The sequence below is a fragment of the Piliocolobus tephrosceles genome, chromosome 18 (genome assembly GCF_002776525.5).
Source record: "Piliocolobus tephrosceles isolate RC106 chromosome 18, ASM277652v3, whole genome shotgun sequence".
NCBI classification, from domain to species: Eukaryota; Metazoa; Chordata; class Mammalia; order Primates; family Cercopithecidae; genus Piliocolobus; species Piliocolobus tephrosceles.
In genome coordinates this window covers 32,662,652-32,688,925 of record NC_045451.1, presented here as the reverse complement: position 1 = coordinate 32,688,925, position 26,274 = coordinate 32,662,652, and the positions used below count along the sequence as shown (strand labels likewise).

General features: G+C 47.7%; 1 protein-coding gene across 2 annotated transcripts; it reads left to right on the top strand.

Moving 5' to 3' along the window:
- Nucleotides 1–25,948, top strand: LIPG (lipase G, endothelial type). 2 transcript variants are annotated; one of them, XM_023207466.1, is made up of 10 exons: nucleotides 1–374; nucleotides 3,266–3,447; nucleotides 5,396–5,575; nucleotides 6,560–6,671; nucleotides 12,532–12,753; nucleotides 16,291–16,533; nucleotides 17,237–17,357; nucleotides 18,339–18,557; nucleotides 21,533–21,637; nucleotides 25,324–25,948. In XM_023207466.1, exons 1-10 carry the CDS (start codon nucleotides 278–280, stop codon nucleotides 25,343–25,345), a joined length of 1,503 nt encoding a protein of 500 aa, XP_023063234.1. In that variant the 5' UTR covers nucleotides 1–277; the 3' UTR covers nucleotides 25,346–25,948. The 2 variants fall into 2 exon arrangements, with proteins under 2 accessions (XP_023063234.1, XP_023063235.1); XM_023207467.1 differs by lacking the exon at nucleotides 12,532–12,753.
- The last annotated feature ends 326 nt before the right edge of the window (nucleotides 25,949–26,274 follow it).

Here is a 26,274-nt window from a genome sequence, read left to right as displayed (position 1 = left end):
AAAAACTACCTCTATAGGAGCGTGACAGCAGCGAGCCCTGGCTTCCCGGCGGCTCAGGACGAGGGCAGATCTGGTTCTGGTGCAGGCGGTTCACATTCGCTCCCTGCCACCGCCCGCGGCTCCGTGCCGCCAAGTTTTCATTTTCCACCTTCTCCGCGTCCACCCCCCAGCCCCTGGCCGAGAGAAGGATCTTACCGTCCCGGATTGCTGGAAACACCGAAAGGTGGTTTTTGTTTTTAAAACTCCTGTTTCTGGGGAGGGGGTGTGGCGGGGCAGGATGAGCAACTCCGTTCCTCTGCTCTGTTTCTGGAGCCTTTGCTGTTGCTTTGCTGCTGGGAGCCCCACACCTTTTGGTCCAGAGGGACTGCTGGAAGGTAACGTGCATTTATTTTTATTCCCCCCCAGCCACTTCTCTGTGCTGGGTCCCCTCTGTCTTGCTGATTCTTCAATCCCTCCTTGTTCCTATGAAATTCTTCCTTTCCCACTGCGCTGCCCATTTTCTCCTCCAATCCACCTTGGAGTCCACTTGTCTCTCTGCGTGTCTGATGGGAGTATCCCCGGCAAGTCATGCAAAAGGCAAAGGCTGGCAGGCTGCACTGGCTTTTGCCAGCCCTCTCACCCCCACCTCCTTCCCTCAGATGGTGCTGGTGCTGTCCAGCCAGCCCACCGGCCTGGCAGCAGCTCTGAAACCTTGTCCTCATGCTGGAACCTGGCGGTTTGAGAGGCAAGAAGGTTGTTAGAGCTCTGTCTGCTGGAGCTGCCTTTTAATCGTGTTGTAGGTGTCTTGAAAGTTCAGGTGGCAGGATAGCTGGCTTTGACTTGATTCGTGCTTGCAGGGAGTGTCTGGTGGGTCACTTGTGCTTAGAAGCTGCAGGGCCTGTTCCCCCAGGTTGCCAGCCTTTTCCTCTTCAACACTCTTGTGCTCCCCCGACTCTTCCTCTTCCCACTTTTCCTCCCTTTCCTCCTCCTGGCATTTAGCTTTTCTTCCTCTTGGGTTCTCTATGGCAGCCTTTTCCAGTGGCAGCTTGCCCTGGGGGAGCCAGAGTCAGTCAGCTCTGGGGGAGTCAGAGTCAGAGTGAGAACTAAGTCAGCTGATTAAGCAGTGGAGGGCTGCGGAGCCCCTAAACTGAACCCCATCATCTCATTTTCTAGTCTGCTGAGGTTGTGCCAAATGGTCTGTGTCCACTTTTGTATGTGTGGGAGGGTTACTGTGAATGAATGGAAAGCCTTGCTTTACTCAACATGTTTCCAACTCTGGTGCTAACTAGAAGCATTGTCTGGGGGCAGGTCTCATCTCTGGCTCCTCACCTGTAAAATGCTAAAGTTCCTTTTAACTTCTGTGTTCTGGGCCTCTGAATCTGTGTGAGTCATTTCCTTCATTCCAAAAAGTATTTACTGCATACCTACTTAGTGTCAGACACTATTCTGGGAGCAGGGGAGAGAGCAGTGGACAAAATAGATGGCAATCTCTGCCCTCGTGACACTTACATTTCAGTGGTGGGAAGATAGACAGTGCACTGATTAAAATACCAGTGGTGCTCAGTATTATGGAGAAAAATCAAGCAGAGGAGGAAGGTGGGGGATGCTGGTGGGGGAAGGTGGCACGATTTTATGATGTGGTCAGGGAAGGCCTTTCTGGAGAAGCTGACCATTGAGCAAAAAGCTAAAGGGGGTGAGAGAAGGAGCCATGAGGACATCTGGGTGAGGAGCAATCAGAAAGTCCCAGAGGCTGAAGTGACCCAGGCCAAAAGTAGTAGGAATGCAGCTAGAGAACTTTGGAGTCAGAGCGGTCAGACGCTAAGAGGAAGAGTCTTTGTCCATGTGCGGGTTTATCCGCAGATCTGTCTCAGGAAACCAGGAGCCTCCTTTTCTCCTAGATTTCCCCATCTGGCCTCTGCGTGAGTGGCTGTCTGGGTAGAAGGTGGGGAGTTGCTGAACTCATTATGTCTGTGGTTCAAATTTCTGCTGGTTGGGGCTTTTGTTCATTACTTTCATGACGGTTAACCTGATTTCCGCTCATATGCATTTAGCAGCATTTTCTGGAACCTTATCCCTCTTATATCTGCTGCATTCTTCCCCCTCTCCCTCTCCTTTCCCTCCACCCTCTCCACCGCTGTATCTCTTTCCTTTTGGTATCTTTTTCCTTTTGCTTCTTAACTCTGAGATAAATTAACTCCAAGATGACCATTTGGCATCTTTCTCTGCTGGGTGATAGGAGAGTTTGATACTGTAACTTCCTAGCCAGTTATCCAGTGATGCATCCCAGGATGGCTGAAAGAGCACTGGGTGGGGTCCATTTATGACTTTCTGAAACAGGGTCATGATGACAGCACCTACCTAGTGTTAAGCCACAGGGGCCATCAGTGACATGAGCTGCACTTTGGGAGCAGGCCGTCTCCTAGGTGGCATTGTGCATGAGCAGTAAAGCTGGAAGGGGGGATTTTTGTTGTTTTTAGGAGTTTTTCCATGGCTTTAGTCATTTACTTAACAAACCAGATGAATGCCTGGCACATGCCACCATTAGAAAGGGCACTGAGGATGCCTGAGGTTCCCTAGATGGGAACACTAGGGGAAGCCTATTTTCCAGCAGGTCAACAGCCTCTTGCCTCCAATTCCAAAATCCACAATCTCTCAAAATTGGAAAATGCATTTGGTAACTTGTTTGGCAGCAAGACCTGGCCTTACCTGATCTGAACTTATTTGGCAGCAAAAAGCCTGAGATAACAGGAGGCTACTGGTTATCTTTATGTTTGCCCTCAAATGTGAGTGGTTATGTATTTCTCTGCAGAAATTTTAAGGTGTTTGATCCAGGGGGAATAGCCCAGGCCCCACTGAAAGCATCATATAATATATGGTGTATGCTCCGTAATGCCTTTCTAAAATCTGAAAACTTCTAAATTCTGAAACTCACCTGGTTTCAAGCATTTCAGAAAAAGAATTGAGAACCTGTGATCTAAAAGTAGGAAGGAAGTAGAACTCCTTTTGATAGGAAAGAAGAGGGAAAAGCCAGAGAGAGATCTATTTATTTCAGAGTGACAGTAATTAATACTAGTGACTAATTAATACTCTTTAAGTATAAATGAGATGTCCTTTTTAATAAAATCTTCACAGTTTTTCTGGGAGGTGAAAAGGAACATTCAGCAGATGTAAAAAGTGAAACCCAGATGGCTTAAGCAATTTGCTCACGACTGAACTAGAATCAGACTCCAGGTCTGTCACTCCCCAAGTCTGCTAGATGCACCCATGCTCTGTTCTGTCTCCCCAGATGAGCTCCACAAACCCAAAGCTATACAGACTGAGGTCAAACCCTCTGTGAGGTTTAACCTCCGCACCTCCAAGGACCCAGAGCATGAAGGATGCTACCTCTCCCTCGGTCACAGCCAGCCCTTAGAAGACTGCGGTTTCAACATGACAGCTAAAACCTTTTTCATCATTCACGGATGGACGGTGAGCCCGGGGAGGGAGCTCTGTAGCTTTATACAAGATTTGATTCCCTTTGTTTTGGTCAATTAGAAAGAATTCTGGTGTTTCCAGATTCCAAACCCTCTTCCCCCCTTTCCTTGTGGGCTGCTTGTATTTCAGACAGCTGTGAAGAATGTAACGGGCATTCACTAAGGGGCAATCTGGACTCCAGCAGGGTGGTATTAATGCTGGCATACAACGGGCTTTCAGAAAGTGGCTCTCCTGAGGGCAGCAGCCCAGCTCCACTGGCTCTTAAGGACCCCTCTAATTACACTTAATTACGCTGGTCAACCCTGCCTGGAGGAGGCTGTCCTGCCGTGAGAGCTGAGCTTGACTAAAGCAACTTGACTGGCTCCGAGAACCTATGAGTAGCCAGCTGGCCTGGATTGCTGGCTGCCCTTGGCATGATGCCCTCCTGTTTGCATAGAGATAGCCCCATTTAAAGGCACTGGGGCTCTTTATGTGCCCTAGCTGAGCAATTCATATTGAAAAGCTCATGACAAACTTCAACAAAAAAGGGCTTTAGTGCTCAGCTTCAGAAGCTTTTGACCAGCCAGGGATTTATTCATTCATATAATGACAGTCTGTAGGGAAATGGCACTATGAAGTGAGCCGATTTCTGCCTGGGCTAATTGGAAGGGGACAGTCCTCCTCTTAATGATGAGAAATTCGTATCTGTTACATGCTTTTGGGGTCTTTAAGTCTATCATCCACGGTTGAGGTCAGGGGCAGGAGAGGGCAGGTGCCTGCCTACCTAATTGAATGAAGAGATGATTAAGAGCCTAGCCGTGCTCATCACACAACCTACAATCAGAATCATATGTTTGAATCTTTTTAAGGCCCCCTGTCAAAATGCAAATACGAGCTGCCTGCGACTTACAAATGGGTTGCATTCCAGAAAGTTCTTTTGTAATCTGTTTGGAACTTGGAACAGCAGTTTCCCATAGAAGCAAGATTGTAAATGGTGTTTGGGTTCCCAGGCTAGGCACAGAAAATCTATTTATTTGATAATGTGTTTGTGGATAGGTTTACAACTGGACCTAGTCGCCATTTATAACTTTGTTTCTGTGGGAAAATATGTTCTGAGTTGTAATTTGGGATTCCGGGGACAGATTTTCCCTACTCTGGGGTCAGGAAGGATGGCAGAGATGGGTTGTGGGAAGGGGTCATTTGTTAACTCTGCATTCACCTAGGAGACAGCATCTCCCTGCATCTCTAAGAGAGAAGCTAATTCTCCAGGACAACCCTCCCCACTGCCTTTGAAGGATGGACCAGGCCACTTGCCTGCCTGTAACAGGGACTCAGACCAGCCTTATGCCAGTATCACCCTTAACACATATCTCACAGTGGCCCCAACAGACAGTGGGGCAACAGCATAGGACATTAGCTAGGAAAGTTTTGATGGGAAATGCTGGGGATGTGAAGAGCAATGGAAGACAAATATCTGCGTAGTGATTCTGCCTGTGCTGGTCCTGCTTATGTGCAAATGTCTGGTCCCTGAACAGCCAATGTGCAGGTTCTAAAATTGTCTGGGGGCACTGGGCATGGTGGCTCATGCCTGTAATCCCAGCACTCAGGAAGGCCTAGGTGGGAGGATCGCTTGAGCCCAGGAGTTCAAGACCAGCCTGGGCAACATAGTGAGACCCTGTTGCTGCAAAAAGTTTAAGAATTACCCAGGCATAGTGGCGTGTGCCTGTAGCCCCAGTTACTCTGGAGGCTGAGGTGGGAGGAGGTTGGCCTCAGCTTAGGAATTTGAGGCTATCTTGAGCTGAGATGGTTGTCAGTGCACTCCAGCCTGGGCAACAGTGAGACCCTGAGTCAAAAAAAAAAAAAAAAAAGTCGGTTGGAGAGAGGGTCATATCAGAACGGAATTTCGTATTTTTTAGGATTTCTGAAACCAAGAATAAAAAATAACTTCCACTTTTCTCTGCAGATGAGCGGTATCTTTGAAAACTGGCTGCATAAACTCGTGTCAGCCTTGCACACAAGAGAGAAAGATGCCAACGTAGTTGTGGTTGACTGGCTCCCCCTGGCCCACCAGCTTTACACGGATGCGGTCAATAACACCAGGGTGGTGGGACACAGCATTGCCAGGATGCTCGACTGGCTGCAGGTACTGGGGGATGACAGGGAGTCTCCTGTTGCCAGCAGGATCTCAAACCCTAATCTTCTTAAGAAATACAGGTCGTGCATCTGTTGTCATGAACTTCTGGAAAAAAATCTTTGAGATTAAAAGTTTTATTGAATTAAGTATTGCTTGGAATACTTGAAAGTTGGGACTTTTTGAGAGCCTTTTAATTATTGATAGATCTCTGGATTTTTCCTGATACTTAATTTGCTGAAAATTGGCCTTATGGGTTGTTCCTTCCTGTCTTAGAAACAGATACCCTTAGGCTGGTTGGAGATGGCCAGGAACCAGGCCAGGCTTGTGATCTGAAATTCCTACAAAGCCTGCTCTCGTCTCTGAAGCATGGCTGTGTTGAGGGTGGGGAGGGGGGTTATTTCAAAGATGCAGCCTAATATCTCTTTTTTTAATCTCGGTTCACTGCAACCTCCACTTTCCGGGTTCAAGTGATTCTCCAGCCTCAGCCTCCCGAGTAGCTGAGACTACAGGCGCCTGCCACCACGCCCGGCTAATTTTTTGTATTTTTGGTAGAGACGGGATTTCACTGTGTTAGCCAGGATGGTCTCGATCTCCTGACGTCATGATCCGCCCGCCTAGGCTTCCCAAAGTGATGGGATTACAGGCATGAGCCACTGCTCCTGGCCTCTTCACCACCACACTCCCCTCTCTTAGATACTGCCAGAAAGAACAGGAAACATGTAGGGAACAGCCGCACATGCAGCCTCCAGTCATACCCTCCACCCTGCCCCCGTGCTTGGCATTTTCAGTGCCACTGTGTCCTTTTGGCCTCCCCTAAACTGACTGTGACCCACACATGGGGCATCACCAGCAAAGCCAGTGGGGCCCTGGGGAGTCTCTGTGCCCACGGTCCCTGTGTCTCCTCCTACACCGTGATTGAGTTGTTGAATTGCTGGTGACTCTGGATCTCCGGACCCTGCTCTTCTGCTCACATACTTTGGTGACTTTCTGCAGGAGAAAGATGATTTTTCTCTCGGGAATGTCCACTTGATCGGCTACAGCCTTGGAGCGCATGTGGCTGGGTATGCTGGCAACTTCGTGAAAGGAACGGTGGGCCGAATCACAGGTGAGCTCTGCTTCCATCACCAATAGCCAGTGATTGCTGGGCTCCCTTAGCTACGCTGAGCCAGAATGCTCCCAAATGAGGCAGCGGAGTGAATCACAGAGAGTTAACTCTAGAAGGAACCTGGAATGCATCTAATTCAAAACCTCCCAAATGTTCTTTTTAGTCACAAGAACCTTTTTTTTTTTTTCAAATTGAACTCACACAGGTCCCCAACATATGAGACATGGAGAGAGAGGGGGGTGCTGTGGGTGAAGTGGGTTGGGCATATGGCGGGTTGTGTTAGCCTTGCCTATGTGGGCTTTCCCCTTCCCTGGAGGCATCTCAGAGTCTCAGAGCACCAGGGAACACAGTTTGAAAACCATGGGTCTGGTCCAACAGGTGAGGAAACAGATACAGAGAGGTGAGGCAACTTGCCCAGGGGCAAACAGCTAATAACTCAAGAGCAGAAGCTGGATGGAGTCCTGGCCCCGAAGCTTTTGGGTGTTCACTTCAGGTCTCCACCCAAAGACTCAGGGGAAAAGAATGAATAGTAGATTTTCGTTTGAATTCTGCCTCTGATTTCTATCTTGTCTCGCAATAGCCTCTTTCCCATGTTAAGGTAGCATATTTATGAATGACAGCTACCAATTTAGAACAGGTGGTTCAACTTTGTAATAAAAGGAACCGTCTGATATTGGTCCCCAGGGAGTCAATAGAAAACTGAATTTTCCATGTTGAAAACTGCATCTTAGTGAGCTTTTAACATGAGAGTTTGGATTAAATCATTAAATGATTGTGAAAAGTGTCAAAGGTTTTCTTTCTCATTGATGGGCCCCTCAGGTATATACACAGAGCTTCCCCTATGCTACAATTAATGATAAATTTGTTGCCCTGAACTTCTATCATCCTTCCAGCATCATTTTATTTATATTTACACCTAGTTTCCCCCTTACTCCCAAGACTCTAAGGGTGATCACCTAGAAGGAAAGATCTGAACAATTCCTTGTCCTGCAGCATTTTCATTTTAAAACAAAACTCAGGCTGGGTGTGGTGGCTCACACTTGTAATCCCAGCACACTTTGGGAGGCCAAGGTGGGCGGATCACTTGAGGTCAGCAGTTTGAGACCAGCCTGGCCAACATGGTGAAACCCTGTCTCTACTAAAAATACAAAAATTAGCCAGGTGTGGTGGTGGGTGCCTGTAATCCCAGCTACTTGGGAGGCTTAGGCAGGAGAATCGCTTGAACCCAGGAGGTGGAGGTTGCAGTGAACCGAGATTGTGCCACTGCACTCCAGCCTGGGTGACAGAGAAAGACTCCTTCTCAAAAAACAAAACGAAACTCAGGTAGAAGAGAGTCCTTAGCTAAATTAACGATTTGGTAAAGGTAGAATTTCAGATTGCAGTGACAAGCTGATATGGTAGAATTTTAAAAAGAATATTTGTGAAGTTTTTCTGGCTCTCCTGTATCCTGTCCCTGGGCTTGATTCTAGTATGTGCGTGCACACACGAACACGCGTGCACGCAAATGCCTGTTGATCCAATGATTTGATTCATCCCAGCTTGAGAGCTTTATTTTTGATTTCCAAGACTGTGGGGCTTGAGCTGCCCAAAGTGGGCTATGCTTGTGTGACCACCCATGACTGCTTATTAACCCCTTGCTGGTGCAAAGCAGGTTGACCTGAAGCCACTCGGGTTCCATTGTCTGAGCGCCTCTTCCTGGCCCCTGAATGAGAGGTGTGATGTTTCACATCCAGGCGGCTGAGTTCAAATTTCAGCACACACCAGAGTCAGGCCCAGGATGTCAGTAACAGTGACAAACTACAGATCTTGCCTTTCTCTATTTCTAAATCTGAAATGAGATAGGGCTAGGGACGAAACTTTCCAGTTCTTTCCCCCTGCCTATTTGAGTGGCATCTGCTGGGGTGAGGGCTTTTCTCCTGAGGATGGCAGGGGAGCCAGGCAGAATGCTAACTAGTGCTCTGGGATGTTTGCATGGAGCATCATGCCCACATGCCCTGAGCATAGCCTCTTCCCTCTGGCCTTTTTCTGTAGAGCAGGGGCCTGGCCTCTGTCCAGTTGCCAAGCAGCATCCCTGACACAAGCTATTGTGTATGTCTTTTGGGGGAGGCTATGTCCTCTTCTCTCCCCTTGGTAGACTTCTCATGGACCTGTGGACCAGGTGATCACAGCTGGTAAGAGGACAGATTGAGGCTCGCATAGGGTCCTGCGTCCAGTGATGCCACTATGCCAAGGCCACCAGGCAGTCCTTAGCCTGGGCCTTGCAAGGGAATATCTGAACCCCAATCTTGCTTGGACCAGAGGGTGTGGATGGGTGTTTGCTAGAGTTTTACTTTCTTAGGCTTTTGAGAGAAGCCTGTGATATACTAGGAAAGAAGTCATATATTTATAATTGAACCTGTGCCTTGTTTGCTATAATTAGGTAAGCAAGCAGATGAATTTATTGAAGAAATGCATCCATGTGTGCAGGCTAGATGCTAGCTAATGTTAAATACCTCATGTGTGGCCGGGCGCAATGGCTCACGCCTGTAACCCCAGCACTTTGGGAGGCTGAGTTGGGTGGATCACCTGAGGTCAGGAGTTCAAGACCAGCCTGGCCAACATGATGAAACCCCGTCTCTACTAAAAGTACAAAAATTAGCTGGGTATAGTGGTGGGCGCCTGTAATCCCAGCTACTCAGGAGGCCGAAGCAGGAGAATCGCTTGAACCCAGGAGGAGGAGGTTGCAGTGGGGCCGAGATCGCGCCATTGCACTCCAGGCTGGGTGACAAGAGCGAGACTCCAGGTCAAAAAAAAAAAAAAAAGCAAAAATAAAAAACAAACGAACAAAAAAAACCTCATGTATGACAGCTGCTTTATGCTATCTCTGAGCCACATAGCAACCCTGAGCATTCTACAGAGGGGGAAACTGGGACTCAGTGAGTAAAGGGCCCAATATCCTGGGCCCTATAAGTAGCAGAGCTGGGACTCCAACCCATGCTGTCAGATTCCGGATCCCACGCACCTCACTGCTGCGCCATGCTGCCTTTCTTCCGCAGACAGAGATAAAGTGGCCAGGCATGGTGGTGCATGCCTGTAATCCTAGCTACTTGGGAGGCTGAGGTGGGAGGATCACCTGAACCCAGGAGGTGGAGGTTGCAGTGAACTGAGTTTGGGCCACTGCACTCCAGCCTGGGCAACAGAGTGAGACCCTGTCTTAAAAAAAAAAAGGAGCTGTTGAACTACAGCAGGCCCTGCCCTGCCAGGCCAGAATGCACAGCCCTGGAAGTTTTGCATGCATGCATGTGTGTGTGCTCCATTTGCTGGACAGGGCAACTTTGGAGGAGTCTATGACTGAATGGAAGAAGCAAGGGCTCTCCATCTCCCCTTTATTTAAGGAGGCAGTTCTCCTGGTCATTCATCCTTAGTTAAAAAAGTTAAATGTGCCACTGCGCCCCTGAATCTGTGGGCCACAGCTATGTGTCAGGGACAGTCAGAGCAGGGCAGGCAGGCTCTGGCTGGGTAGGTGAAGGCCCAGCCTTGCCTGCCAGCCAGCCTGTGAAACCCTGTCAGCTGCCCGCATTCCTCCAGTGCAGCCTGGTTTCCATGGCACTGACCGTCTGGTGGGGACCTTTGTTCACACCGAGTAAAGAGCCTCTCTCTTGTATTGATTGTAAAGCAGAATGTTGCTCTCTCTTTCTCTTTCCTCCAGGGGACACAGTGAGAGGCAGAGAGAGGCTGCTGTGTCAGTACTGTGGTCCTTGCGGCCTCTGAAATGGGTAGTCATCGGTTATTGTGGGAGGACGCTGCTTTTGTGCCATCTTTCTTTTGAGTTTTGGGCTAGGGATGAACCCTCAAGCAGCCTGGGCTCCCTTTCTGTCTTGGTCACACATAAAGTTATCTAAACTTGGCCGGACGTGGTGGCTCACACCTGTAATCCCAGCTACTCAGGAGGCTGAGGCAGGAGAATTGCTTGAATCCAGGAGGTGGAGGCTGCAGTGAGCCGAGATCACGCCACTGCACTCTAGCCTGGGTGATAGAGCAAGATTCCGTCTCAAAAAAAAAAAAAAGTGATTTAAATTTGTGGAAACTATTTAATGTTTCAGCCTCTACCAGTTCTCATATGAGTAATGAGTTCTGCAAGTTGACCGTCTACTCTAGACAGTAGCTCTGCCTCTTGTTTATCCTGAAGCTACCATCTCAAGTCTCCTGATAGGCTCCCTGGTTCTAATGTGCTGGGGTCTGGTGAAAGCGGTTGTTACCCATGTCCTCCTTTCAGGACTCTCATTGGTCACATGCCCTCCCAGCCTTGGTGTTTCGAGGCCAGGGTTTCTCAGCCTAGGCAATATTGACATTTGGGGCCAGGTAAGGTTTTGGGGTGTGTGTGGGTGTGTGTGTGTGTGTGTGTGTGTGTTGGGGGTGGATTGACTTGTGTACTGTAGCATGTTTATCTGTATTCCTGGCCTGGCCCTGCTAGATGCTAGCAACTCTCTCCATCAGAATGGGGGCAACAAAAAGGTCTCCAGGCATTGCCAGATGTCCCCTGGGGGGCAAAGCCACTTGTAGTGGTGAACCACTGTTCCAGCGGCCCTTCCTTTCTGGCACATTTCATCTCTTAACTTTCTCCAGGTCCTTCCTATGTGTCTGTAGGGCAAAGATCCGTTCTGGTTGGGTTAAATGTGGTTCCCATAATCACTTGGGCTTGGTAATAGTAGCTAATACTGATGGGAACTCAGTCTCTTAAGATCTCACACGGACTGTATGAATTAAGGTATAAATTCAGGTTCTATTTTATAAATGATAGTGAAACACAGGGAAGTTTTTCAATATTTGGCCCACAGCATGCCTACTTTTAGTATCATCTGGGGAATGAATATCTATTTCTGGGCGCCATAATTCATATCTACCCACTAGAATCTCTAGGAGTTCAGGGACTTGTGAATCTGCATTTTATACTTTGCAAGTTCTTTCTTGGAACGATTTTATGTTAATGCAGTTTTCAAATCAAAAGATGGTGAAAAGTCTGTCTTACTGCTCTACTATCTGTCCATTTCCCTTACCCACCCTCTCCCCCAGTGCACATGCATACAGGTAACTAGTTGCTTGTGTGTCCTTCCAGAATGTTTTGTAGCTGTGTGGTAGAATTTAAATTTAACAAGCTCCCAGTTTCATATATGAGAACCAGTGCCCTCAACAGTGCCGCTTGCCTGCTCAACACAGAACGTTTGGAGGCAGAAAGGTTTTCTCATTGTGGCTGCAAAATAGAGGAATTCTGGAGGCCTGATGTATGGATTCTCAGTGTGTCGGGTGTCCTCTTCTCTCTCACCATTCCACCCCTGGGCCTGACTCATAACTAAAGGAAGGGGAAGAGTAAGTTCAGATACAAATAGCTCAGTTTGGGGAGACTGGATTCTCCTTCCAGAAGGACATAGGCAGCTTAGTTATTCTGTAAAAATTCTGCTAACATTAAGGACGTGAAAGGTGCTCAGTGGCAGGATGAATGGGACAAATGGCTTAGTTCTAGGCAGTCTGAGTTCTTTCTAGAGCTGCCTCAGTTTTAACAGGAGCAGTTCCTTGGAGCTGTGTGGCAGTGTGAACCTTGTAGCTAGTTTACCGGGTTTGGCTGAGGTGTTGGGATACATGAAGGCTTCAGAAGAAAGTATAAATTCCATAACAATAGGATTTAATTTCCTCAATGATGTCTTGGGGTCAATTGCATATGGAAATGGGTTTCTTACTTTCTTCCATGCTTTCCACGTCTTGATTCTCCCAGCTGGACTCAGAAGGCATCTTCTTCATCTGCACACTCAGACTTAACTTGTAATCAGGACTCCCTGACTTTGTGTACCTGACATAGCTGTTTTGGGGCCTTCTTCTGCTGCAGGTTTGGATCCTGCCGGGCCCATGTTTGAAGGGGCTGACATCCACAAGAGGCTCTCTCCTGACGATGCAGATTTTGTGGATGTCCTCCACACCTACACGCGTTCCTTCGGCTTGAGCATTGGTATTCAGATGCCTGTGGGCCACATTGACATCTACCCCAATGGGGGTGACTTCCAGCCAGGCTGTGGACTCAACGATGTCTTGGGATCAATTGCATATGGAAGTGAGTTCCCTGTTTTCTGCTTTGTGTTTGACTCAGTTTATCCCATCTCCTTCTAAATCAGCCCAAGCCTTTAGCGCTGCAGGCACTACGTGTTCACTATTCTCATCTCCTGCCAGAGGCCTCCAACACTGTGTTTAATGTTTCTCATTGTCCTCCAAGACTAACCGACCCAGTGGTTCCTACTCTGCTTTCCCATGCTTTAACATCACAGTTGTTATTGATTAATTTCTTTTCTTTCTTTTCTTTCTTGTTTTTGAGAGGGAGTTTTGCTCTTGTTGCCTAGGCTAGAGTGCAATGGTGCAGTCCTTGGCTCACCGCAACCTCCACCTCCCTGGTTCAAGTGATTCTCCTGCCTCAGCCTCCCAAGTAGCTGGGACTACAGGCGCACGCCACCACGCCTGGCTAATTTTGTATTTTTAGTAGAGATGGGTTTTCACCATGTTGGCCAGGCTGGTTTTAAACTCTTGACCTCAGGTGATCCACCTGCCTCAGCCTCCCTAAGTGTTGAGATTACAGCCTGAGCCACCGTGCCCGGCCGATTAATTTCTTTTTATGACAAAAAAGAATACACACGTTTGTTGAAAAAGAAATCAAGCATTATAGACTTGCATAAAGCAAAAGGGCACTCCCACTCCCACCCCTACTTCCACTCTTCAGATGTAGCCAGTATAAATGCTTTTGTGTGTATCCTTCTAGTCTTTTTTCTTTGCAAATTAGTTGCATGCACATGCATATTTTCCCCCAGATCACATTGTTCTGCAACTTTATTTTAATTTTAATTTTTTTCAACTTTCTTTTTTTCCTGTAATAATATGTTATGGTTATTCTTTTTCATTTCTGTTTTTTTAAAGACAGAATCTTGCTTTTTTTTTTTTTTTTTTTTTTTTGAGATGGAGTTTCGCTCTTGTTGCCCAGGCTGGAGTTCAGTAGCATGATCTCGGCTCACTGCAACTTCTGCCTCCCAGATTCAGGCGATTCTCCTGTCTCAGCCCCAGTAGCTGGGATTACAGGCGCCTACCACCATGCCCGGCTAATTTTTTGTATTTTTAGTAGAGACGGGGTTTCACCATGTTAGCTAGGCTGGTCTTGAACTCCTGACCTCAGGTGATCCACCTGCCTCGGCCTCCCAAAGTGCTGGGATTACAGGTGTGAGCCACTGCACCCAGCCGGAATCTTGCTATGTTGCCCAAGTTGGAGTGCAGTGGCTATTCACAGCTTACTACAGCCTTGAACTCCTGGGCTCAAGCCATCCCCCTGCCTCAGCCTCCCAAATAGCTGAGACTACAGACATGTGCCACTGCATCTTGCTATTATGGACATTCTTAAATATCAGAGCACACAGATTTACTAACATTATTTTTACAGGCTGTATAATATTCCATAGCATGGATACACTCTATTTTAATTTTTGGTAACATTTTAAAGAAGCAAAAGCATTTCATTTAAGTTTTTTCCATTTGCTTAACATTTTTCTTCTTCTTCTCCTTCTTCCTCACTGTGTTTCCCAGGCTGGAAACAAGCGATCCTCCTGCCTCAGCCTGAGATTACGGGTGCAAGCCACCACACCTGGCTCCAAAATTTATCTTCTGAATGCTTGAGCCTATTTTCAGCAGATTTGGGCTGACCTGAATTTGCTAAAACTGAGGTGTAGGGCAGTGACCAATTTTTGGGGGGGGTTGTTACCCTTTTACTGCCTTGGATGCTGACAGCGTTTCCTGTCTTGACCCCAGGCAGCTTTCTCCACTCTGATGCTCTGCCCTCCACATGTCCTGCTCTGTTGCTCAGTCTTCCCCTATCCTAGTTTAATCCAAGTAGCTCTGCAGGGTTTGGAGGTCCATGCAAGGGGAATTTACTCCCTTCTCAGAATATAGGATGATGGCTTTTCTTTCTTTTTTGTTCTTTTCTCTTTCTTTCTTTTTTTGTTCTTTTCTCTTTCTTTCTTTTTTTTTTTTTTTTTTTTTTGAGATGGAGTTTCGCTCTTGTTGCCCAGGCTGGAGTGCAATGGTGTGATCTCTGCTCACTGCATCCTCCACTTCCCAGGTTCAAGTGATTCTCTGCCTCAGCCTCCCAAGTAGCTGGGACTACAGGTGCCCACCACCATGCCCGGTTAATTTTTTGTATTTTTAGTAGAGATGGGGTTTCTCCATTTTGGCCAGGCTGGTCTCGAACTCCTGTCCTCAGGTGATCCACCCACCTCGGCCTCCCTCACGATTACAGGTGTGAGCCACCACGCCTGGCTAGATGATAGCTTAAGGCTGCTGGTGCCATTGAAGCAGGGTTGGGGGTGGCTTTGCCAAATTTTTCATAAGATTCCAGAAATTATTTGGACCAGAAAATCCAAATTGTATGCCTAACTTTGTAACCGACTGTCTGCATGACCCTGAGCAGATTACCTCACCCCTATGGACCTTTGGGTCATAATCTTTAATTGAAGGCATTGAACTAGAATGGAGTTGGTCAACATCTTCTTAAAGCATCAGCTAGTACATGTTTTAGGCTTTGCGGGCCGTGTTGCCTCTGTTCCAACTCTGTTGATGTAGCATGAAAGTAGCCACAATAATACATAAACAAATGAGGGTAACTATTCCAATAAAACTTTATTTACAAAAACAGGTAGCCAGCAGGCGTGGTGTGGTGCATCTGTAGTCCCACCTATTTGGGAGACTGAGGCAGGACGACTGCTTGGGCCCAGGTGAGGATCACTTGAGCCCACGAGTTTGAGGCCAGCCCAGGCCACATAATGAGATACAGTCTATAAAACAAAAACAAAACAAAGCAAAAAAAAAAAAGAAGTAGCCAGCCTGCAAGTCATATTTTGCTGAGCCCTGCATGAGATGTTTAGGATCTCATCCATTTGCAGCATTCTGTGGCTGGCTGTATAGCCCTATTAGGAGGTAGTGACTCTTGCTGCACAGCTCGTCTGCATCACTCTACTTAGCACTTATTATATGGGCTTTCTTGCTCTTTATTGCTTTGTGTATATTCGTGCTGTCTTCCCACCAAGAGAGTGAACAGTTAGGCAGCAGGAATGGCCTTAAATTCTTCTACATCTTAATGGGAGCCTAGCACCTTCCTGGACATTAATTAAGCATTACACAGGCTGGGTGCAGTGGCTCACATCTGTAATCCCAGCACTTTAGGAGGTGAAGGTGGGAAGATTGCTTGAGCCCAGGAGTTCAAGACCAGCCTGGGCAATGTGGTGAAACCCCTTATCTACAAAAACTACAAAAATTAGCCAGGTGTGGTGGTCATGTGCCTGTAGTCCCAGATACTGGGGAGGCTGAGGTGAGAGATCACCTGAACCTCGGAGGTTGAGGCTGCTGTGAGCGGTGAGTCATGATTATCCCACTGCACTCTAGCCTGGGCAACAGAGTGAGACCTTGTCTCAAAACAAACAAACAAGCAAAAGAATTACATGAAAATACTAACAGCGGCAATGAACAGCTATCACTGATGAGGATTACAGTATTTATTGTTTGAGTGTCTAGTCATCGAGAAAACCTCATCCTTTATGCTTTCTGTCTCTCCCACCCCCAGCAATCACAGAGGTGGTAAAATGTGAGCATGAGCGGGCCGTCCACCTCTTTGTTGACTCTCTGGTGAATCAAGACAAGCCGAGCTTTGCCTTCCAGTGCACTGACTCCAATCGCTTCAAGAAGGGGATCTGTCTGAGCTGCCGCAAGAACCGTTGTAATAGCATTGGCTACAATGCCAAGAAAATGAGGAACAAGAGGAACAGCAAAATGTATCTAAAAACACGGGCAGGCATGCCTTTCAAAGGTAACCTTCAGTCCCTGAAGCATCCCTGAGGAAGGCCCTTATACCTCCTTCTTAATACCATGCTGCAGAGAAGGGCACACTAGCCCAGGAGAAATGGCCAGCACAATTTAATCAAATCATTGCAAATCAGATTACACTGTGCATGTCCTAGGAAAGGGAATCTTTACAAAATAAACAGTGGGGACCCCTTTTGTGATGTGGCTATCAGTCCATGATCACAATATCAGTATCTTAAATTTCTATCTTGCATTTAACTTTCAAAGCTGTTTCATGTTTGTTTTCTCATTTGATCATCACAAGAAACATAAGGCAGATGAACAGTGAACCAAAATGACATGTTACATTTTTATAATGCACTGTAAAATCACAAGGTGTTCTGGGTACTGTGGGTATTATTTTACTATGAGGAGGTTGAGGCTCAGAGAGGTTAATATCTTGGTCCTTAATCCAGGGGCACATAGTTAGAAAGTAGCCAAGTGAAAATCCTCAAAAGATCTAACCCCCAAGCACAGGGCTCCTTCTTCTAGACTGCAGTGGCCTCTTATGGCATTGGACAGAACAAGAGCAGATGAGGTCTGCAGGTTGGGCTCAAGCAAAAGGACACCAGCCCTAAAATCTCCGTGCTGGGTGACTCAGTTTGGGTCGGGGTGTCCTGTGATGACAAGCAAGGGTTACAAGCATCTTTGTTTTGCTGTCTCTGCAGTTTACCATTATCAGATGAAAATCCATGTCTTCAGTTACAAGAACATGGGAGAAATTGAGCCCACCTTTTATGTTACCCTTTATGGCACTAATGCAGATTCCCAGACTCTGCCACTGGAAATGTAAGTCATCAGTTTCCCTTGCTGGGTTTGGGATAGAGAACAGATTGGTTTGAGAATGAGAGAGCACAAGGGAGCGTGTGAACAAGTGCAGCATGCAGGATAGTGGAGTCCGACTGCTTGGGGAGGAGCCAGGTGGTCTGGCTGGCCTCTGCAGTCCTCTCTCCTGCTGCACCTTCTCTACCAAGCTCTGACTCAGCGTTTCAGGGAGGAAAGTTCCTGGGATGAATCAGCATCATGAGAAGCTGTTAGATCAGCGGCTGTATCAACTGGGCAGAGACTGCTGTTTCATTCCAGGCAATGCCTGATGAGGCTTCAGGCAATCTGGAATTTCATAAACGTCATCCCTGGACCTTTCCTAATGATGTGGCTATGGGAGGGGTGCATAGCAATCTGCATTATTTGTTGAGTATCCACCAGGGACAAAGCGTCATGCCAAGTAATGTTGGGATTGTGATGAAACATCATCAAAGTAGCTCACTTTTCAGGGCTCAGGGTCTAGCTGGGAGACCAGGTTTGTACGTGCACATGCATACTTACACACAGATGGGGCAAGCAGACGAAGCCAAGCCAAATGAGAGGGACAGACAGGAAGCAGCTAGGAGTTCGGGGGAGACAGATGCCTGTGGGCTGAGCGGAACAGCGCACTTGAGTGGGGATGTGACTGCTTTGTGTTTTCTTATTGTGTTCTTTCTTGGTTCTGTATTTTCAGGAAGTAGCGTAAGTGGGGTGGAGGGGGTGCCCAGGAATGGTTTTGGTAAGAAGCTGGAGTGCTGTGGGCGGAGTTAGTTCGGCCCATGTGGAGTACACCTCAGCTTCCATCTTGGTCCTGCTGGTGGGAGGTAGAGGGTTAGAGGTGGGGGAAGGACTCACACTGCCTCTCTCCTGTCTGTGTGGGGTCGTTACTGCCACTGTGTCACCCCACACAGTGTGGCAGTTTTCTAGCTGTCAGAGGAGTGAGATCAGCTTCTCTCCAACTTGTAGAGTGGAGCGGATCGAGCAGAATGCCACCAATACCTTCCTGGTCTACACCGAGGAGGACTTGGGAGACCTCTTGAAAATCCAGCTCACCTGGGAGGGGGCCTCTCAGTCTTGGTACAACCTGTGGAAGGAGCTTCGTAGCTACCTGTCTCAACCCCGCAACCCCGGACGGGAGCTGAATATCAGGCGCATCCGGGTGAAGTCTGGGGAAACCCAGCGGAAGTAAGTGCCTCCTGCTCCTTCTTCTGCCTGGTGTAGGTGGGGAACAGAAGGCTGTGCCTCTGCCACTTCCTTTCCTTTGCTGCATCCACCCTCAATCCTTCCCTCCAGCATGCAGGTAAAACCTCAAACACCTTTGCAAGGACAAGTGACTTCCAGATCAAGCCTTCTGTCAACTGTTACGCATCTCATGCCCTGAACATAGGCCCTCAGGGCCAGTGGAGGCAGGAATTCAGCCCTGGCCCTGTTTGCCAGGCCTTGTGTTAGCCTGGAGGAGGGGGACTTCTCTTGGACCGGGCTTTTTAGGAGTGCTGCCTTGTTGATCTGTTTACTGAGGGATCCATGCAGACAAAAGGCTTTGCTTGCTTGTGACCAGAGCAGACTGGAGTATCACGTCCAGGCAGCCCCCATGGATGAGATCTGTGGGAGGAGCTGGTTTTCCCCAGCGTCTGATTTTCAGAGCATCATTAACTCTCCTTCAGAGGTTCTAAGTCAAGGATGTGGGGCTGTGTCCTAACTGCAAGTCACAGAGAATCCTCTGTGCCACACTAGCTGGCAGTTTCCCATTTCTTTTAACTCCAAGCCTAGCATAAAAGATCCAGACCTTTCTATCAGCTCCTAACACCATGCCTTGACTCCCTGAGCAGGCTTCTTTCTAAACAGAAGCCAGGGAAGCCTGCGAGACCTTTGTCAAGAAGGGAGAGTTTCTTTAACCAAGTCCTTCAGCTGACCTCTAGAGAGGTCACTGCCAGCCTTGGCATGGGAGGAGGCAACTGCCCCCCTCTTTGTCCCTCCTCTGGCATTTTCTCCATTATAATTCCGGCCATGTCTGGTTTACATTCATCATCTGTGGCACAACTTGGCAGCAGAGGGAAGTGAAGTGAAGGCTTGGAGCCCTCAGCTGAATGATTCTAGTCTAGAAACCTGTGAACTGGGGGTGGTCTAGACTGTGTATGTTTTTACTTCTCTTGGCCCTTGCAGGTGCAAACTATACCTATGGGTGTGATAGCAGGAAGATGATCACTTATAAATAAAATATTTCAAATAAAATAAACACCTATTAAATCACCATTGAGACTTAAAAGTATACATAGTTTTCCATATGGGTTTAGATATAAGATTTTTAAAAAGTAAAGCATTATAGATACAGTTGAAGCCCCTGTGTCCTTCTCTGCTCTACCCTTCTTCTTTCAAACCAAACATAACTCATATTTCAATATTAACACATGTTAGTGTGTTTCCTTCCATCATGTTGTTATACCATTAGTACTTTTTTTTTCTTTTGAGACTGAGTCTTGCTGTGTTGTCCAGGCTGGAGTACAGTGGCACAATCTTGGCTCACTGCAAACTCTGCCTCTCAGATTCAAGTGATTCTCCTGCCTCAGCTTTCTGAGTAGCTGAGATTACAGGTGTGTGCCACCATGCCCGGCTAATTTTTGTATTTTTAGTAAAGATGGGGTTTCACCATGTTGGCCAGGCTGGTTTCAAACTCCTGACCTCAGGTGATCGGCCTGCCTTGGCCTCCCAAAGTGCTGGAATTACAGGTGTGAGCCACCGCGCCCGGCCCCCTTAGTGCTTCTGTTTGTATACATAAACAATGTATAGAATTGTTTTGGATGCTTCTGAATTTTACTTGAGTGGACATAATATTTTACAATTTGATATTTTCATTCTAATATTGTTTGTGAAATTTATCCAAAACCTAAAGATCTAATCTATTCTTGTTTAACTTTGTATGAAAATCACCATTGCACAAATAGTTTTGCCATTGTTCTGCTGAATAAGTTAAGTTGTTATTGCTTTTTTGTAGTTACAGATGGTGCTGAGATGAACATCCTCTGCATTTTCCTTGTGCACATGTGTGTGAGGGCTGTTTTTCAGCATGTGTTCTAAACAGTGGAATTGCTGGGTTGTAGTATGTGCATTCTCCAGCCTGAACAGATATGATTAAATCTGTCTCCAGAGTGGTGGAACTAATTTTCCATCTTAACTATGGATGAAGAGTTCCCTTTTCCCTCCTTTTCATCCATGTCTGGTGGGACGTTCTTGTCATTTTGTTAGGTGTGAATGGGCCCCCTGCTGTTGTTTGAATTTGCATTTCCTGATTGTGCGTGAGATAGGTCATGTTTTTATATGTGTTTAAACATATAGGTCCTAAGGTCCTTAGGGCTTCCTGGGAAAGGTTCTTAAACTGTTCTGAATGGGGCTTTTGTCCTGCCTCAGCTCCAGGGTCAGGTGCCCCACACACTTAAGGATTACGTGGTCACGCTAATCACACGCCCCCGAGACTGCGTGGGGCAGCCATAAGTTACAGGGAAATGGTTATTAGGCCCTGATTCTTTCTTGTGGGTCTTGGCTGTCCGTTTGCTGAGTCTTTGATTTGGACTTGCGGCTGAGTTGCAGTTGCTCTTGCCAATGGGTATTTACAGAGCACTGGACTAGAGGTTCTTTGAATCACTCCATTCAAGTTTACGGTCTAGTGGAGAAGTCAACCACAGAAATCAGCAAGCAATTTCATGTAGGGCGTAAGGTTTTAAAATAAAAGGTGTTTCTTTTTTTTTTTTTTTTAACTCTATGTTGCAAGAAGTAGCAACACTAACAAAAGCAATGTTTATATAAGGACATACTTTGTAACCAGTTGAAAGGCCAAGGGAGGGTTAGGTTAATGAGGGCTCAGGCAGTCAGGGAAGCTTCTGAGAGGCTATGGCCTTGACAGGCAGGTGGCCTTTTGGATAGACAGTGGGAAGCAGGTAGGAGAGGTCTGGCTGAGGCTGCATGAGGCTGAATCATGGAAGCTTCAACGTGAGACACAGTTTAGAGTCCCTGCAGTAGCGATGGGGAATTCTGAAGGCTTTTGAGTCAGGGCATGGCATGAAAATTTCACCCCTGCCTCCTCACCCATCTGCCTTGAATCCAGAAAGCACAGCTGGATTCCCCCTAAAGTTCTGGCTACATCAATGGTTTCTTTTCCTTCCTAGACTGACATTTTGTGCAGAAGACCCTGAGAACACCAGCATATCCCCAGGCCGGGAGCTCTGGTTTTCCAAGTGTCGGGATGGCTGGAGGATGAAAAATGAAACCAGGTAACCAGGACGTTTTCATGTGTTCCACCCAGGACATGTTGACATGATGATCTCCTAGCATGTGCTGGGGATGGATCTGGGTGCGAGGGACATAGCATGAACAAAACAGATAAAAATCTCTTCAAGAAGCTGGGCCGGGCGTGGTGGCTCACTTCGGGAGGCCAAGGCAGGCAGATCACCTGAGGTCAGGAGTTTGAGACCAGCCTGGCTAACATGGTGAAACCTGGTCTCTACTACTAATAAAAAGCTGGGTGTGGTGGTGCATGCCTGTAATCCCAGCTACTTGGGAGGCTGAGGCAGGAAAATCGCTTGAACCTGAGAGGCGGAGGCTGCAGTGAGCTGAGACCGCAGCCTGGGCGACAAGAATGAAGCTCTGTCTCAAAAAGAAAGAAAGGGCTGGCTGCAGTGGCTCACGCCTGTAATCCCAGCACTTTGAGAGGCCAAGGCAGGTGGATCACGAGATCAGGAGATCGAGACCATCCTGGCTAACATGGTGAAAACCTGTCTCTACTAAAGATAAAAAATTAGCCGGGTGGGGTGGCGGGTGCCTGTAATTCCAGCTACTTGGGAGACTGAGGCAGGAGAATGGCGTGAACCCGGGAGGCGGAGCTTGCAGTGAGCTGAGATCACGCCACTGCACTGCAGCCTGGGTGACAGAGTGAGACTCTGTCTCAAAAAAAAAAAAAAGAAAAAGAAAAAGAAAAAAAGGAAAAAAAGAAAAAGAAAGAAAGAAAGAAAGAAAGAAAGAAAGAAAGAAAGAAAGAAAGAAGCTGACCTGCGAGGAGATAAAGAAGCAAGTGAAATACTGTAGATGTGATGTTGGAAGTGTTAATGTCTCTTCTGCATTTTGTCCTGCCTCAACCTGTAGGGGTTCATTGCACATGACCCTACTGGCATGAAATTGTCTCTGTAACTAAGTCCCTGGGTTGGTGCCCCTGCCTGCCATCTTTGAAGTATCTTTTTTTCTTCTTCTTCGTCTTTTTTTCCTTTGAGACAGGGTCTTACTCTGTTACCCAGGCTGGAGTGCAGTGTCATGATCCTGGCTCACTGCAGCCTTGACCTTCCCAGGCTTGGGTGATCCTTCCACCTTTGCCTCCTGAATAGCTGGGACCACAGGCACATGACAACTCACCGAGCTAATTTGTGCATTTTTTGCAGAAACAGGGCTTCACCATGTTGCCCAGTCTGGTCTTGAACACCTTAGCTCAAGTGATCCGCCTGCCTCGGCCTCCCAGAGTGCTGGGATTACAGGCGTAAGCCACTGTGCCTGGCCCCTGCCATCTTTGATTGACATCTTCTCTGTAATAACTAGAGCTGTGGGAAGGTGCCTAAGGGCTCCTAGCTTCCTTTGGCCACCAGGTCAGGGTTGGGAATGGGGTGGGAGACAAAGAGAAGCACAAAGCATATTCTCCTTTCTTAGGTTTTCTAGAACTCACGTGAGTGTGGGCCTAATTCTCCCACATCCTTTTTTTTTTTTTTTTTTTTTTTTTTTTTGAGACAAAGTCTAGCTCTATCGCCCAGGCTGGAGTGAAGTGGAGTGATCTTGGCTTACTACAGCCTCTGCCTCCTGGGTCCAAGCGATTCTCCTTCCTCAGCCTCCCGAGTACCTGGGATTACAGGTGCCTGCTACCATGCCTGGCTAATTTTTGTATTTTTAGTCGAGACAGGTTTTCGCCATGTTGGCCAAGTTGGTCTCAAACTCTTGACCTCAAGTGATCTGCCCACCTTGACCTCCAAAAGTGCTGGCATTACACGTTTCAGTCACTGTGCCCTACCCCAATCCTCTGCCTTTTTGAGAAACAGAAATGCTCATATATGTGGAGCTAAGTGAGACAAAGGGGTTGTCATGCTTCACTATCCCCTTGTCCCATGCTGCAATCCATTATTTCAGATGTGAGGGAGGCCCATCTCATGGTGTGAGGCAGTGGGCTCATCCTGGGGAACCAGCCACATGCCTTCTAAGCCGAAACACCTGCTGAGGAGGAAGGGGACTGTCTCCCCACACCATGCCTGTCTCCACCCCTTGCTCTAACTAGGGTACTAGATAACAATAGTGCTGTGGTACACCTAGCACTTAGCTTGGGCCCAGCCTGCACCCAGGGACTTACATAATGATGTTTATCTCAACCCCACTAGGCAGGGGTTGTTATCCCTGTGTACAGACGAGGAACCGTGGCTCAGGGAGATGAAGTCTCTCCCCCAAGGCCCCCAGCGCTGGCAGAGGGAGTTGAAGCAAGTCAGTCTACTCCAAAGCCTGCGCTTTTGAGCACCGAGGCTCCATGTGCTCAGATGAATCACCTCGCCTCTGTCTGGGTATCAATTATCAGGCAGCTGTGCCCATGCTCCGGGGCCCCTGTGATGAACCGTTTGCCACCCCCGAGGCTGGGCTACATCCCAGCTGCTCTGTCTCCTGTTTAGGAGCTCAACATGACCACAAGCACCATCATCACAGGACTCGTGCCATCTAATTAAGGGACTCGCTCTAGTGTAGGCTCGTATGATTTTCTACTATTATAACAATTGTAAATCTTTATGTATTTAAATGTATACATTTCAAAGTGTTTCCACATATATTAACTTCATTGATCCTCCAGACAACCATGTAGATTGGACACACCCAGAAAAGATGGCTAAGGAAGGCTATTCGTTTTTATTGAGACAGGGTCTTGCTCTGTCACCCATGCTGGAGTACAGTGGCAGGATCACAGCTCATTGCAGCCTCGACCTCCCTGGGCTCAGATGATCCTCCTACCTCAGCCTCCTGAGTAGCTTGGATTACAGGAATGCGCCACCATGCCTGGCTAATTTTTGTATTTTTTGTAGAGATGAGGTTTCACCATGTTGCCCAGGCTGGTCTCTATCTCCTGGGCTCAAGTGATCTACCTGCCTCGACCTCCCGAAGTACTGGGTTTGCAGGCATGAGTCACTGTTCCAAGTCAGGATGGCTATTCTTCTGATAAAGGCTAAGATATTTATTCTTCTTTCCCACTTTGGAGTTCATATACCTGAGAACTCTATGACTCACCCTCTCACTACTAATTTTAGAAAACAAGCTGTCCTTTCCATTTCCCTCAAAAACAGTAGGAGCCCAAGTAATAAATGAACATTAGGAAGTCATAGCATTTATGTAACATGTTCAGCATCCTCCCTCCTGACATGGATGCTGTTCACATGTTCACTGGTAAGGAGCCTGAGATTCAGAGAGGTTCAGTGGTTTGTTCACGTAACTGAGACTAGAATCCAGGTCTCCCAACTCTCAGTCTTGCCCGCTTCCTGCCAATACAGTGTCTCTCTTGTATTTCTAGATCAAGGCAAGGAGGATGCTTTGATAGTTCTCCCCACACTTGTGTGTCTGTGATTTTGTGTGTGAGTGTGTGTATATGTGCGTGTTGTGAGTGGATATTGTGCTAAATATGTCAATGCAAGAACTGTGATGTACTCAACTCAGGGTCCAGAGAGTGCTGCAGCATGGTGTTTCTCAAAGTGCATTTGTGGCTTCTCAGGTTAGGGAGAGAAGGCAGCACTCAGGACCTTGTCCATTTATTCTGAAAGGAATACAGGTAAAATAATCCTGTGGAGTGTCAGAAAGTTTGGCCTTGAGGTTGACAGAGCACACCCTGAATACAGGTTTGCATGTTTGCTGGTGCGTGAGCTAATGAATGCCACTCTCACATGGTTTCTTTCAGTCCCACTGTGGAGCTTCCCTGAGAGTACCCTGGCAAGTCTTGCCAGCAAGGCTGGAAGACTGCCTGCTATCCAAGCACATGGAGGAGAGTTACTGCTGAGGACCCACCAATGGGAGGATTCTTCTCAGCCTTGACCCTGGAGCTCCGGGAACAACTGGTCTCCTGTGATGGCCGGGATTCCTCGTGGGAGGGGACTGTACGCTGCTATAGCTCTTGCTGCCTCTCTTGAATAGCTCTAACTCCAAACCTCTGTCCATACCTCCAGACCACCAAGTCCAGATTTACGTGTAAGCAGCTGGGTGCCCGGGGCCTCCCGTGCACACTGGATTGGTTTCTCAGTTGCTGGGCGAGCCTGTAGTCTGCCTGACAAGGAATGCTGGCTCCGAAGAGGCCCTGTGTAGAAGGCTGTCAGCTGCTCAGCCTGCCTTGAGCCTTAGTGAGAAGTCCTTCCAATGGGAGCTGACTCTTGTCAGAATGGCAGGTCTGGTATCTTGTTCAGACCCTGACTGTTGGGGTTCTCATGGGTTGCACTGACCACACTGGTTACATCTTAGCCATTCCGTCCTGCTCCCCAGCTCGCTCTCTGAAGCACACATAATTGGCTTTCTTATTTTTCTGTTGTTCATTTTTTTATTTGGAGATGGAGTCTTGCTCTGTGGCCCAGGCTGGAGTGCAGTGGCGCAATCTCAGCTCACTGCAACCTCCGCCTCCCGGGTTCACACCATTCTCCTGCCTCAGCCTCCCGTGTAGCTGGGAGTACAGGCGCCCGCCACCATGCCCGGCTAATTTTTGGTATTTTTAGTAGAGACAGGGTTTCACCGTGTTAGCCAGGATGGTCTCGATCTCCTGACCTTGGGATCCGCCCACCTCGGCCTCCCAAAATGCTGGGATTACAGGCATGAGCCACCGCGCCCGGCCTGTTGTTCAGTTTTTAATTGAGCAAATGTTTAT

Coding starts and splice junctions, on each gene's coding strand:
- LIPG (XM_023207466.1), top strand. CDS start 278: ATGAGCAACTCCGTTCCTCTGCTCTGTTTCTGGAGCCTTTGCTGTTGC. Junction 5,576..6,559: donor GGATGCTCGACTGGCTGCAG/GTACTGGGGGAT, acceptor GACTTTCTGCAG/GAGAAAGATGATTTTTCTCT. Junction 18,558..21,532: donor TCTGGGGAAACCCAGCGGAA/GTAAGTGCCTCC, acceptor TTTCCTTCCTAG/ACTGACATTTTGTGCAGAAG.